This window comes from Carassius gibelio, chromosome B7, assembly GCF_023724105.1.
Source record: "Carassius gibelio isolate Cgi1373 ecotype wild population from Czech Republic chromosome B7, carGib1.2-hapl.c, whole genome shotgun sequence".
NCBI lineage: Eukaryota > Metazoa > Chordata > Actinopteri > Cypriniformes > Cyprinidae > Carassius > Carassius gibelio.
In genome coordinates, this window is record NC_068402.1 from 32,569,926 (window position 1) to 32,584,115 (window position 14,190).

The window sequence follows — 14,190 nt, forward strand, 5'->3', positions numbered from 1 at the left end:
GTGAAATTCTGCAGCGGGGAATGCATTAGCCATGAGCAGATTAATTTCTCAGACCAGACTGGCAGTTCATGTGCCCATTTTATCAAATGTTTCTCAGATGGAATGAAAAAATGTCCATTAAATAATTTTGTTCTGTTCGGGAACAAGCTGATCACTTCAGTTTGACGTCATGTGTCTGCTCATGTTGTGAGTGCTTGGTTCTCTCAGTGTGTGTGTGGACATGAAGCAGGAAACGCTCCTGTTTGCTCCGGTCCATTATGCAATACAGGATTAAGCCCAGAAGGAGATTTTAGAAAGAAGAGATCAAACATTACCAGCCTCTGCTAAGACTAATAGATGCTATACATTTAAATGCTTGATTGTGTAATGTTAAAAGCCATTTTTGGGGCTAAGGGTTATGGGTAGATCACATATAATATAGATATTTTATGAATATTCCATGTAGTTAATATGCTAACTGTATGCATTTATAACAGAATTAGAAACATTTGAATTCAAAATCGATTAAGGGGACTTAAATCAATGTGTCATGCATTTCATCATCCGGTGATAATGCTCTGTCCATTTCAGATCAAAGTCTGGAAACCAAGAAGATGCTCCTGACGGAGACGATACCAGAACTGGGCCAGATGGAGTACCAGCTTCTGAAATTCTTCATCCTGCTGTGAGTTTGGCTGGACCATCCTTACTATGTGGTCATGCTTGTTCTCTCACTCCTGCTTATATGTTGTTACAGAGACTGGTGCATTGTTTAAAGACACATAATTCAGTGGTTTCTGTCATTTTTGAACACAAAAAATCACTTTATCACCATTAATTTGAAGTGTGGGTACTGTGTCAACATACTTCAATTGAAAATCAAAGAAGAAAAGGATGCACATTTACACGTACTTCAGTAAAAAGTCAACTTTTCCCCCAAGCTCTATAAATAGACCAAATCAAGAGGCAGGGGAGATTTTCCTCATTACTTGGGCTCACAAATTTGCATTTGCTTGCCAGTCCACCTGTTCCAGTAATCGTCATGTGGCCTGATTTATGTAGTTTATGTGGTGCAGCAGGGATAAACAGCTATGCTTGTAAACTGTCTGTCCAGTGGATCACACAGAGCCATGTGCACACACCAGTGGAGTCTGCTGATTGATTTCAGAAAACACTCAGAGATGTGTTCAGAAGAAATGTTTCAAAGCAACAATCTCAACAGATTAAGATGACAAATTGTGGTCTGCAGATTATAGTGATTGTAACGACAAATTCAAACAAACACCCCACCAAATACATTAGGAGTTAAAAACACGATCAGTTTTCAGAACCTTAATTATTAAAACAATATATTACAGTTAAACTATTTACAATTATGTGTATCATATGTGACCCTGGACCACAAAACCAGTCATAAGTAGCACGCATTTATTGTAGCAATAACCAACAGTACATGGGTCAAAATATAGATTTTTATTTTATGCCAGAAATCCTTAGGATATTAAAGTGCCCCTATTATGAGTAATGAAAGGTTCAAATTTTGGTTTTGGGAGTCCCCAACAACAGGTTGATATGCATGAAAGGTCAAAAAAAAAATTATTGACTTAAAATATGCATTTATTTTTTCCTTTTTTGCTCAACGATTCCCAAACGATTCGTTTAACGCTAAATTTTAAAATGAAATTAAATGACAGAACGATCAGTCATTTTCTTTAAAAAAATACATTTATACACTTTTTGCTTGTCTTGTCTAGCTCTGCAATGCGCATGCATTCTCTGTGTACAACTTTCCAAGACAGGGTATGTCTAAAAAACTCCCAACACTTTTCTCCTCCATTTTGAAGTTGGAGAAGAAAATAAGTTGGGAGTTTTTTGACATACCCTAACTGTACCCAAACGGATTCACAGCTCTTCTCCACATGATCCGCCACAGTGTTTGAGGGAGGGGAGGTACAAGTTTTCCTGGGTCTGTGTGCACAACAAGTGGGCGGGCATAAATATGATAATGTTTCATTTTGACGTCACCTTGAAACAACTTAAGATTTGTTTTTAAAACGACTCATTTTCATGACTCTTTCTTTGGAAAGACAACAACTTTATACACTGTGCACATTTAGATTTCAAACTTTGCAGGATGTTTTAATTCACTTAGAGCTGTGTTACACACTACATGAAAGGTAATTTCAAAAATCCATAATAGGGGCACTTTAAGTAAAATTCATGTTCCATGAAGATATTTTTTACATTTCCTTCCATAAATACATCCAAACATATTTTTTGATTAGTAATATGCATGTCTAATTAATAAAGCTTCATTTGGACAACTTTAAAGGCGATTTTCTCAATATTTAGGATTTCAAATAGTTGTTAGTTGCAGATTTTCAATAGTTGTTAAATCTATTGAAAATATAATGTAATGTAATGTTGAAAAGTTGAATTTCCCTTTCCCCCTTTATGAATCACAAAGAAATTCGCAACACTGCCATCTAGTGTCCAGCTGATCACACATAAAGTCTCTCTGTGATCTCATCCCTCTTACTCGTTTCAAGTGAGTCACGTATAGCTACAGTGCTCTGGTCTTCTATTTCCATCTGAAAAGCAAGCTGTTGATGTAGGTCTGACATCTGTCTCCTAGCATTATCCTGCTCATCCTGTCGTCGTGTTACCTGGCCTTTCGTGTCTGCAGCCTGGAGCAGCAGCTCTCTTTCCTCAGTAACAACCCTGCACTGACTCTCAGAGAGAGGTAAATGTAATTCCACACTGTCTTACGTCAGTCCCTCCGCTCTTACAGATCATTTACCAGCGCTGTCTGTCTGCCCACACAGGTAACTACTGACGGTCACCACTGCACTTTACAGAGAAGTCGGTCCAGCGCTGGCGCTCTCTCTCTCTCTCTGTGGCCACCTTGCAACTATGCAAACAAACTCTCTTATGTATTCATGCAAAGTACATCTCAGATTGTGTTAACAATGAGCCTGACTTAGGAACAGAAGACTGGAAGTGTTCTCATTCTGTGAAGAAAGGACCCGATGTCAATGTGGGCGTCAAGCCCTGTTTATTACACTGAAGGCTCTGTTTCCATCAACAAAAACTCTTCTTGTGGTCACTTGTCACCTAATAAGGGCAAATGTATCAGACGCTCTACATTAAACCAGGGGAATGACTTTCAGTAGGTTATAAATATCTTGAATATTTATAGCTCAGGATCTAATTCAGAACATTTAGATAAGATTGTTTTATTTATTTATATGCAAGCCACTTGCCATGTCCTAGCTCTTCCAATAGGATTTAGATGACAGCATCATGAACATATCTCAGTCTACATGTGGTGTGATCAGGTCATCATCAGTCTTACTATGTGTTCACAGCTTAATCGACTCAAGTCAGTGACCTGGGCAGAATGTTTATGTCAAATTGAATGTTTGCTCAACATTAAATCTCGAAGCTGTAGAATTCATGGGCAATAAAATAGTGCATTTTCATGTGATGTTGTTGATTCCTAAAAACCTGTAATTGTAAATGTAATTGTTGTAAAATACAATTTGCAATTGTAAAATTGTTAATGTAGATTTTACTTATTAATGCATTTTATTAAATATTGTACACAATAATACATATTAAATATTATACAAAGGCTGAATAAGAAGTTTCAGGAATGGGTGATCAGAATGAACCTAAAAATTAAGAAAAACAAAGAGCAGCCATTAAGTTGACCCAACAGGGTATTGTGTATCAGTCAGAGCCGGATTATCCATAAGGGCACTTGGGCCAGTGCCCAGGGGCACCAACCATTCACAACCACTAGGGGGGCACCACATGACACAAGCTTTAAAAATATTTTTCGTAAATTGTTTTATTATCAACTTGAAATTCTTGAAAGAACATAGATAACTCGTTTATGAACACTAACTTAACAATAATAATAATAAATGATAAATAAATAAAGATTACATGATCACTATCAGTAATTTTTTTTTAACGGCTACAGAAAATGAATCAAAATAGACAAACGTCAATTGAGTGGTTTTGCAAAAAGAAAGTTAAAGAAAGACAAGGACGCTAGACGTTTAGCTACAATTCAAAATGTTCCAGGGATCTAAGGAAGAAGTAGTTCTGCTAAATGTAAAAAACCTGATAGAATTATTATTATTTTTGGGCAAATGTGAATAGACGCTGTCAATGAATTGATGTACATTTTGAACTGAGACATTTGAATATAGTGCTCACTGCTCATATGCCTACATGTATGTAGTTGGAGAAGTTAATAAATTACATTTGAGAAATCACCTTAATTATATCTGTTGGGGGGGGGGGACTTTTGAGGTACAGTGAGGTATACCACATGTCTTAATACGGCCCTGGTATCAGTAAGTTTATTAAAAATGGTTAAATAAAAAATAAACAGAATTCAAAAAATATTACATCTATATAAAATAAGGGTACACGTGAAAGAGAATTACACATTTAACTGTTTGGTTAACAACATTCTGCAAAATATCTTCTTTTGTGCTCAACAGAAGAAAGAAACTCATAAGTTTGCGACTTGAAGATGACATGATTTCCATTTTTGGGTGAACTTTCTCTTATGTAAGCAGTTCTCGGGAGTGTATTTTCTGAAAGGAGTGCTGCGCTCTCAGTTTCTCCTTTTGACAGATTTATTCCCTATCAAATTAAGGTCTACTGTATAGTATACAGTAGATGTCAGTTAAAGGGTTAAGTTCTGTTTTAGGTGTTATATAATGAAAGGAAAAAGCACTAAACAAGACCAATGACATTGATTTAATAACCTGTTAACACAGGTTATATACCCCATTTCCACATGATATGTATTTAAAGTTATTTGCCCACCGGCAACTGTAGTTGCCGCTTGGACTTTTGACTAAGTATACAAAAAACTATAAATCTCCTGGAAGATTTGTTTTGTTTGGATGATTCTAGAGACCTTCATGATTATGTAGATAAATATATATGTTTATATGTCAACAAAAAATACTTATTAGTAATATGAAAATTAATTTTTTGGGGGAGAATTTGCCTTCGCCATGCTTCCTGGAAGTAGGGGAAGGAACTTAAAAGCCTCATGTAGCAGGAAGGAAGTGAATGTGCCTTTTTTTCTTCTTCTTGAAATCCTTTATTTGGTTGTTTGCTTGCATGTCATTGAGAAATATAACATGGATAACATCTAGAAAAATACTTACAAAAGGAAAACGACAACTATAAACTGCAGCAACTATAGTTGCCGGTGGCCTTAAATGGGTTAATGACCAGACAAATCTATTTTGGTTTACTGTGTAAAAGTGTAGGATATATACATATACATATACTCTCTTGGGGAACTCCTTCAAGACTGTTGGAAGACCATTTCAGGTGACTACCTCTTGAAGCTCATCAAGAGAAGGCCAAGAGTGTGAGAAGCCGTAATCAAAGCAAAAGGTGGCTACTTTGAAGAACCTACAATATGACATATTTTCATTTGTTTCACACTTTTTTTGTTATGTATATAATTCCATTTATAATTCCACATGTGTTAATTCATAGTTTTGATGTCTCCAGTGTGAATCTACAATTTTCATAGTCATGACAATAAAGAAAACTCTTTGAATGAGAAGGTGTGTCCAAACTTTTGGTCTGTACTCTGTATGTATAAATAAGGGTGGATTTTATTGGTAAAAGGGGAGGTGAAAGGCGTTGCTGAGAGGCGGTTTGGTGCCCTGTGTTCAGCATCTTGGCTTGTCGGTGCGCTAGTGCAGAGTGGGTCCATGCTCTCCCGTGGCGTTGGGGCTGGTGGTCACACGCTGCTCTCTATGGGCAAAGGAAAAGACAAAATTAGCCGAGCCTTGCATAGACATCTATAACCTCTGTGCCTAATTGCGGGGTTTATGAGAGCATCTGCCGATCGAGCGCAGGTGTGGTCGATCAGCCCGTGATGAGCAGGTGCAGGTGTGTCTGCTCCATTGTCAGGGGGACGCTGATGAGCGCTCGGGACACGTGTCACAACACCCCCCCCCCGTTGTCCTCTCGGAGATTGGGGAGGGTGGGAAGTGGAGCCTGACAGACCTGCGAAAGCTGACCACAGGCGGGAGAGTCCGTCGGCGCTGGCCGTCCTCGCCTGATGTTGTAGGGTGAAGTTAAAGTCATGGAGCACCAGAAACCACCGCGTCACCCTGGCATTGGTCTCCTTCGCCGGCCATCCACTGCAGGGGAGCGTGGTCTGTGAGGAGGGTGAAGTGGCGGCCGAGGAGGTAATACCTGAGCTCCAGGACTGCCCACTTGACGGCCAACGCTTCCATCTCTACTGTGGCGTACCACTGTTCTGCAGGGGTCTAAACATCACCAGGTGTTCAGCTTATAAACATCACCAGGTATTCCTCACCGTCGTCAGGGCGGCCTTGATCTTAAGGAATGCTGCTTCCTTCTCCGGCTGCCCCTTCCTGGTCAGGTCTGTCAGGGGAGAAGCTAAGGAGAAGAAGTTAGGGGTAAAGCAGCGGTAATACCCCGCCAACCCCAAAAAGGCCCGAACCTGTATTTTAGAGGTTGGCCGCGGCGCGGAGGGGATAGCTGCCACCTTCTTCTCTTGAGGTTTTATCAGGCCGTGACCCACCTGATACCCCAAATATTTGGCTTCGGCAAGGGCCAGATGACACTTCCGGGGGTTGGCGGTCAGGCCAGCCCGGTGTAGTTCCATCAGTACCCTCCGCAGCCACTCCAGGTGGTTCTCCCAGGTGTCCAAGTGGATCACCGCGAAGGCCTGGTGTGGCCAGAGGAGGACGTCCATGAGCCGTTGGAAGGTGGCTGGGGCCCGGCACTGGCAGTGGCCACTTGGGGTAGAGAAGGCCGTCTTGGGCTTTGCCTGCTCCGTCAACGGGACTTGCTAGTAGCCCTTGGTGAGGTCAAGAGTGGATCTGAACCTGGCCCTTCCCAAACAGTCGGAAGTCATTACAGAAGCGGAGAGTCCCGTCGAGCTTCGGAACCATGACGATGGGGCTGGACCATGGGCTGCACGATGGTTCGATTACCCCTAACCTCAGCATCTCCTGTACCCCCTCCTTGATGGTGTGTCGGTAGGGCCGCTGCCGGACGATGGTTCCCGGTGGTGTGCGAACGTCATGCTCCAGAACGTGGTTCCGCCCCGGCTAGGGAGAGAACACATCTGGAAACTGAGTGACCAGGTGCTGCAACGATGCGTGCCCATTCTTCCTTGGGCCACACCTCACATGTGGCTACGGTCTCAAACATCTGAAGGTACATTGTCACGCCATCGTGGGCAGTCATCCTGGGCAGCAGATGGGTTGCTTGGACAAGGGGTTCAGGTAGGGGGTTGTGGTGAGGTGGAGCGCGGCCAACTTATATTCGGTTTCCCCCTGTCGGGAGGCCATTTGCTCCATAATTTGCTGCTGGCGGATGCTCGCCTCGGTGAGATGTTTCAGCAGCTGTTCCATCATCGGGGGAGGAGCGCCACCTGGGGAACCAGAGAAGACACGTGAGGTACAGATCGTGGGGGAAAAACAAAACAAAACAAAGCAATCCAAACCAGTCCAATAGTAACAAGTTTTTCATTTTTTATAGTAAAATAATATACTTATTATAAAATCTAAAAAGGTAATTACTATAGTATAGTGCTAACCAAAATATATAATAATTAAATAAATATGCATAAAATAATTATAGATTAAACAACAACCAACAAATATAATAAAAATAAAGATGTGGAGAACAGAAAAAAACAATTATGTTTTACATTAAATAATTATGTATGTTTAATAGTAACATAGTTAAAAATAGTTATTAACATTTAGTATATACAAATCTGAGCTATTAATGTCAGTAAGTAAAATGTAATATCAATAAAAAAAACTTAACACATTAACAAATACAGTGTAAACAAGGCCAATACTTTTGATATTTTAACTAACAAATGGAAATAAATGAAACAATGTAAATGTGTAGATTTAACAACGACAATAAAATCTTAAGTTGTGGAAAACACAGAAAAAAAAAGAAAAAAAAAAAGAAAACATTTACACTACCAGTTAAATGTTTTTGAAGGGTAAGATTTTTAATGCTCACCTAGCCTGCCTCTGATCTAAAATACAGCAAAAGCAATGAGTACTTTCTATTTGAATATATTGTAAGATGTTATTTATCTCTGTGAGTAAAGCTGAATTTTCATCATCATTACGCCAGTCTTCAGTGTCACATGATCTTCAAAATCATCATAAGATGCTGATCTGATATTCAAGAAACATTTATTATTATTATTATTATTAATAATAATAATAACATTTAAAACAGTCAAGTAATTATTTTTCAGGATTCTTTGAATAGAAAGATCCAAAGATCAGCATTTATCTGAAATAAAAAGCTTTCTTAACTATATAAATTATACCATTCAAAAGACTGAAATCAGTATAATTTATAATGTTTTTTTGGGAAAGAAATTACAGAATTTTCTTTAGCAAAGATGCTTTAAATTGATCAAAAGTGATGATAAAGATGAAAAATGTTGATGATGAAAATGTTAAAATGTTTTTTTCAGAACTTTCCATTCATGAAAGAAATCTGAAAAGATTCTACTTTTTATTCTACTATGTTTTCAACATAATAATAATAATAATAATAATAATAATAATAATAATAATAATAATAATAATAATAAACCAGCATATCCAAATTATTTCTGAAGGATAATGTGACAATGAAGACTGGAGTAATGATAATGAAAATTCAGCTTTGATCACAGGAATCAATTACAGTTTAATATATATTCACATAGAAAGCAGCTATTTTAAATAGTAAGAATATTTCAAAAAGGCAGTCTTGGTGAGCAGAAAAGACTTCTTTAAAAAAACCATTAGAAATCTTACTGCTGAAAAACATTTGACTGGTAAAGTATTTTTAATCAAATAATTATGTACAAATTTGAATAATAGCAGTTACATTTAGTGTTTACAAAACTGAGCAAGATAAAATAACAATGCCAATAAAAAACATGCTAAAATACAGTGCAAACAAGGTCAATACTTATGGTATTTTGATTAACAAATGGAAATAAATGAAATAATAAAAAATTGTAGATTAAACAACAACAGTAACTTCAATAATAATAATAATAATTACATTTACATTTGTGGAGAACAGAAAAAAAACAACACACAAAGACAACGTATTTTGAGGTGTCCAGTGAAAGCTGAAGAGGGGGAAAGAGCTATGGATAATGGTGTTGTGCTCAGCACTTCTACAGAAGATTAAAAGGATTACTTAAAATGTTTGTCTTTGAGTGAACATATGAGACAGACAGTTAACACACATTAGTGCCTGTATGAATAATTTATGTACCTACATCTAGAAGAGAAACTTCTGACCTTTGATCCTTCACTGTCAAAGTGCCTGGTGTGATGTTATGGTGGAATGACACCAGGGGCGCTGCACAAGATCCCGGGCCCTATGCAGTCCTAATGGGCCCTCCACCCTTGAAAATATATATTCCAGACTTTTCAAGGGCCCTCTCTTCCTTTGGGGCCCTGGTAATCAGTACTGGTTTTACCCCCAGTCTGACGACCCTGAAGTGAAATAGGTATAACATAACTGAATAGTATATTGTGAACATGAAACGATCAGGACAGGTATCTGAAGTTATAACTGTATTAATGTAGTTTGACATGAAACACCTGAGATCAGGACAGGGATCTGAATATAACTGTCTGTATTAATGTAATTTGACATGAAACAGCTGAGATCTGGACAGGGATCTGAATATAACTGTATTAATGTAATTTGATATGGAACAGGGATCTGAAGATATAACAGTGTTAATGTAATTTTAACTGTATGAATGTAATTTGACACGAAACACCCGCGATCGTGGAAAGGTTACCTTAAATTGTAACAGCCAAACTGCCATCGTTAATCTTGCAGAGACGGCGAGCTTGAGTGGGGAGATCTTTAGCGTGAGTGAGCAGGAGTAAGTATTCTGATTAATTATTTTGCATAGTATTTTAAAATGTAACGCCAGTACGCCATATTAAGTTAATTGCCTGAGAGACAGAGAGACAGAGAGTCGTGTGGTTATGAAGCAATCGTTAGCCTATTTTTACAAAAACTGTTTCTACGGGGCCATAATGCAACATAGAAGGTAATGGAGCCCTTTATACATTGTCATGTATCTTTAGAAATAAATAATGGACAAATGGAGTCTTTAAACGCCTCAGATGTAAAATTATTCGCTGTCAAAGTGACGCCAAAGTCAATGGGAGTCAAAGGGATGCTAACGCAAGTGAAGTTCTGCTAAAAGATGGCGGCACGCGGCCGACTTCAACTTCCGGGTTGACTTCCTTCCCGCCTGGAAAAAAGGCATGAAACGGAAGTTAAGATTGTCCTTGGTCCGTGTACGTTTTGGGTCCATGTACATTTTGGATCATTTCATTTCCTATTTAGAATGAAATAACAAAATTTAAAAAATGGCTCGTTTATTCGTTTTTTTTCATTTAGTTTAACAATCGGAAAATTTGATTTTGGCTCGATTTCTCGAGGTTTACAAATCGGTTTATGGCTTCAATATTTAATTCGCACTTGTGGGTGGCGCTGAAACACTGCTCTAATCTGATTTGTTGAATCGCTCCGCCTTCAGCTCAGTCTTTTAATACTTTAAGGCAGAATAAGAGTCAGTACTATAATGTCTGAAACCACCGCTCACTGTTGAATAACATAATATTTAAATCAGATGTTGCTGGGCACATAATTTGCGCTGCTGTGACTTGCAAGTGACCCCTTTCAATTATTTCTAGGTTATAGTATTGTATGAATATTGTCCCACTGATAAATACAGAGCCAAAAAGTTTTGTATCCTTGGATAAAAGTGAAGTGAAAATAAAAATTAATAATAGACTGAACAGTTCCATGATAATATGTCTGTAACATTTACCACACGCGTCTTTAAGTCAGAAGGCACTCGGTATGTGTGTGACATTAATAAATAATTGTGAAAATTAATAAAGTTAAATCTATGAAATAAATTAGTAATATTAGTTTTATTGCATACTAAATTTGTTAATGTTTTTCTCCTTAATCTTCTTTGTCGGGTTTGAGAAAGCCAACATATATTTGAACATTATTATTATTTATTATGAGAGTAATTGACACAGACTAAAACTTTAATGTTTCACCAAATTCTGACTCGTTGCTGTATAATTGGTCAGACTTACCTTTCCAAAAATCCTAGTGCCTTTTGTTATCTGAGCAATGAAGCCCTTAAAGGGTTAGTTCACCCAGATAGCAAATTTATGTAATTAATAACTTACCCTCATGTTGTTTCAAACCCATAAGACCGTTTATCTTTGGAACACAGTTTAAGATATTTTAGATTTAGTCCGAGAGCTGTCAGTCCCTTCATTGAAGCTGTGTGTACGGTATGCTGTCCATGTCCAGAAAGGTAAGAAAAACATCATCAAAGTAGTCCATGTGACATAAGAGGGTCGGTTAGAATTTTTTGAAGCATCAAAAATACATTTTAGTCCAAAAATGGCAAAAACTACGACTTTATTCAGCATTGTCTTCTCTTCCGTGTCTGTTGTGAGAGACTGTTAACTTTTTTTTTTATGTGTCTGACACTCCCTCTGAGTTCAAACAAACCAATATCCCGGAGTAATTCATGTACTCAGACAAACAAAACATTGACTAATTTACGAGTGAAGAGCCGTTTCTGTCAGACGCGTCCGATTCGTGTGAACCGAGGAGCTGATGATACTGCGCATGTGTGATTCAGTGTGAAGCAGACCGACACACAGAGCGTCTGAACTGAACTGATTATTTTGGTGATTGATTCTGAACTGATTCTGTGCTAATGTTAAACCGAAGGCTTGAATCAAGAGCAATCATCGCAAATGACGCCATTACGTCGAGCGCAAAAGAACCGGTGAACCGTTTTCTTCAATTGGTTTATTGAATCGAACTGTCCGAAAGAACTACTGGTGATCCGAACACCGATGCAACCGGTTCTTCACTCGTGAACGAGTCAGTCTGTTGTTCGTTATCTGGCTCGGCTCGGTGTTCATCTTCAGTTCTCTCTTCACAGCAGTTCAGTCAGTGTACTGTTTGAGTGCATGCATTACTCCGGGATATTGGTTTGTTTGAAAAAAGTTAACAGCTTAAGTAATTTGTGGATTAATGCGTATTAGAGATGCAAACAATTTAAAACGATTCAGTTCGATTTGGTGAACTGAATGATTAGTTCGCGAACCGGATATCCAGCTGCTTTGTTTTGAACTCTCTCTCACAACAGACACGGAAGAGAAGACAATGCTGAATAAAGTCGTCGTTTTTGCTATTTTTGGACCAAAATGTATTTTCGATGCTTCAAAAAATTCTAACTGACCCTCTGATGTCACATGGACTACTTTGATGATGTTTTTCTTACCTTTCTGGACATGGACAGTGTACTGTACACACAGTTTCAATGGATGGACTGAGAGCTCTCGGACTAAATCTAAAATACCTTAAACTGTGTTCCCAAGATAAACGGAGGTTTTACGGGTTTGAAACAACATGAGGGTACATTATTAATTTCATAAAATTGCTGTCTGGGTGAACTAACCCTTTAACACTTAATGTCCACCAGAGGGGACGACAGGATTTCTGTTTAAATCAGTTTAAATGACAAATAAATACATTAATTTCATGTGTAATGCATTGAATATGTCATTGAATATATATCTGTGTACAAGAATAAACTTCACACTGCAAAATGTACAAATTCTTAAAACTTCCTATTCTGGCTTTTTCAACCTACATCCAAAATTCTTTTAAGATATAGTTTATTCACACTGGTTTATGCATTTAATGTTTGTCCATCTGTAACCCATCTTTTTCATGAGCTGTGTATTTTAAGATGTACTATGTGTTGATAAATCAAATGCACTGAATGTAAAGAGCTAATGTCAGGACTCTCAGTCCTGCTCCTTGAGGGCCAGTGTCCTGCAAAGTTTAGCTACCCCGAATAAACACACCTTAGATAAGCAAGGACTTCAGGATCAGCAGCAATGTCATAGCAAGTTGAGAACATGGTTCTCCAGGTTCAGGACTGGGTTTTAAATCTATAAAGTAATTTGTACAGTTGTGTGTCTGCATGCAGAGGTGGAACCACGACTGAGGTGCCCTTGAGCAATATTGCTCTATAATGATCAGTGCTTAAAACTAACTACTAACTAACTAACTAACTAAAACTAGGACGACCTAGCAACTGGATAGCAACATATCAATCCGGATTGTTTATACCGACTCTGATTCTCTGCTGCCTGCCCCGACCTCTGCTTGTTACTGTTACTGATTCTATACCTGACGCCATTCCTGATTACTGTCTGTCCAACCGTTCTCTTAATAAAGTTCTGCATATGGACCTAAATGTCTCTGACTCTCTACATAACAAAAGTGATGTGATGCTATTACAATGTGTTTATTGTTAAACCTTTCCAAACTAATTCAGTCAGGTTGCTTTGCCAGTATAATTTCTGAATAGGGTGGTGTGTGTGTGTTGCTGTCTCCAGTCATAACAAGGAAAAAGAGGAATGGCATTTATGTGTATGAGCTCAAGTTCTTCTTGCAGTTGATTGTAGAATGCTTCCTTCACCTCTGTTCTGCATCTTCTGTTGGGGCATAACGTTGGACCTGGGGTAGCAAAAAGGTGGAATATTTCCAGTAAATTTCAGAAACATTCCAGAAATGTTGGAAATTTGTAGGTTATCTTTGAATATTCCAGGAAAATTTTTGGAAAGCATCCGGAAATTTACTGGAAACACACACATACATGACACGAAAAACTCTGCATTTGTACAGTCAATATCAAATACTTAAAACTAAAAACAAAACACCCTTACAGTAGCTGACTCAGAAGCACCAGATTGCAAAGTCAGAATTACCTCCTCTCCTAGGTTCACGAAATGGTCGTCCAAAAAATGCGTTGCTGTTCTGTTGTAAGTAATCTTTAAGATTCCTAAATGCATATACTTTCAGAAGTTCCAAAGATGCATTCATAAACACAGCATCTCCATGACATGGCTTCTTCAACACTAACTGAGGTTACTGAAACTACAGCTTCTTTCTTAGCTTGAACATTTGGGCAGCATTACGCAAATATATCAAGCCAGTAGTCCTCAAAGTTCTGCAGTTAGATGAGTTTACCAGTCTGGTAAAGGTTTCTAACATTCCATGTTTTTATTT

General features: G+C 38.1%; 1 protein-coding gene across 6 annotated transcripts in view; it reads left to right on the forward strand.

The window, feature by feature from the left end:
* Positions 1–3,461, forward strand: part of LOC127962466 (GRAM domain-containing protein 2A-like) — a 29,597-nt gene extending 26,136 nt beyond the window's left edge. For 3 of the 6 annotated variants that reach the window (XM_052562034.1, XM_052562036.1, XM_052562038.1), the window contains 3 exons: positions 571–664; positions 2,615–2,722; positions 2,805–3,461. In XM_052562034.1, coding sequence (XP_052417994.1) covers positions 571–664; positions 2,615–2,722; positions 2,805–2,808 — 206 coding nt within the window. In that variant the 3' untranslated portion in view covers positions 2,809–3,461. The other 3 variants (XR_008154591.1, XM_052562037.1, XM_052562035.1) reach the window with 3 other exon arrangements.
* Positions 3,462–14,190: the final 10,729 nt, after the last annotated feature.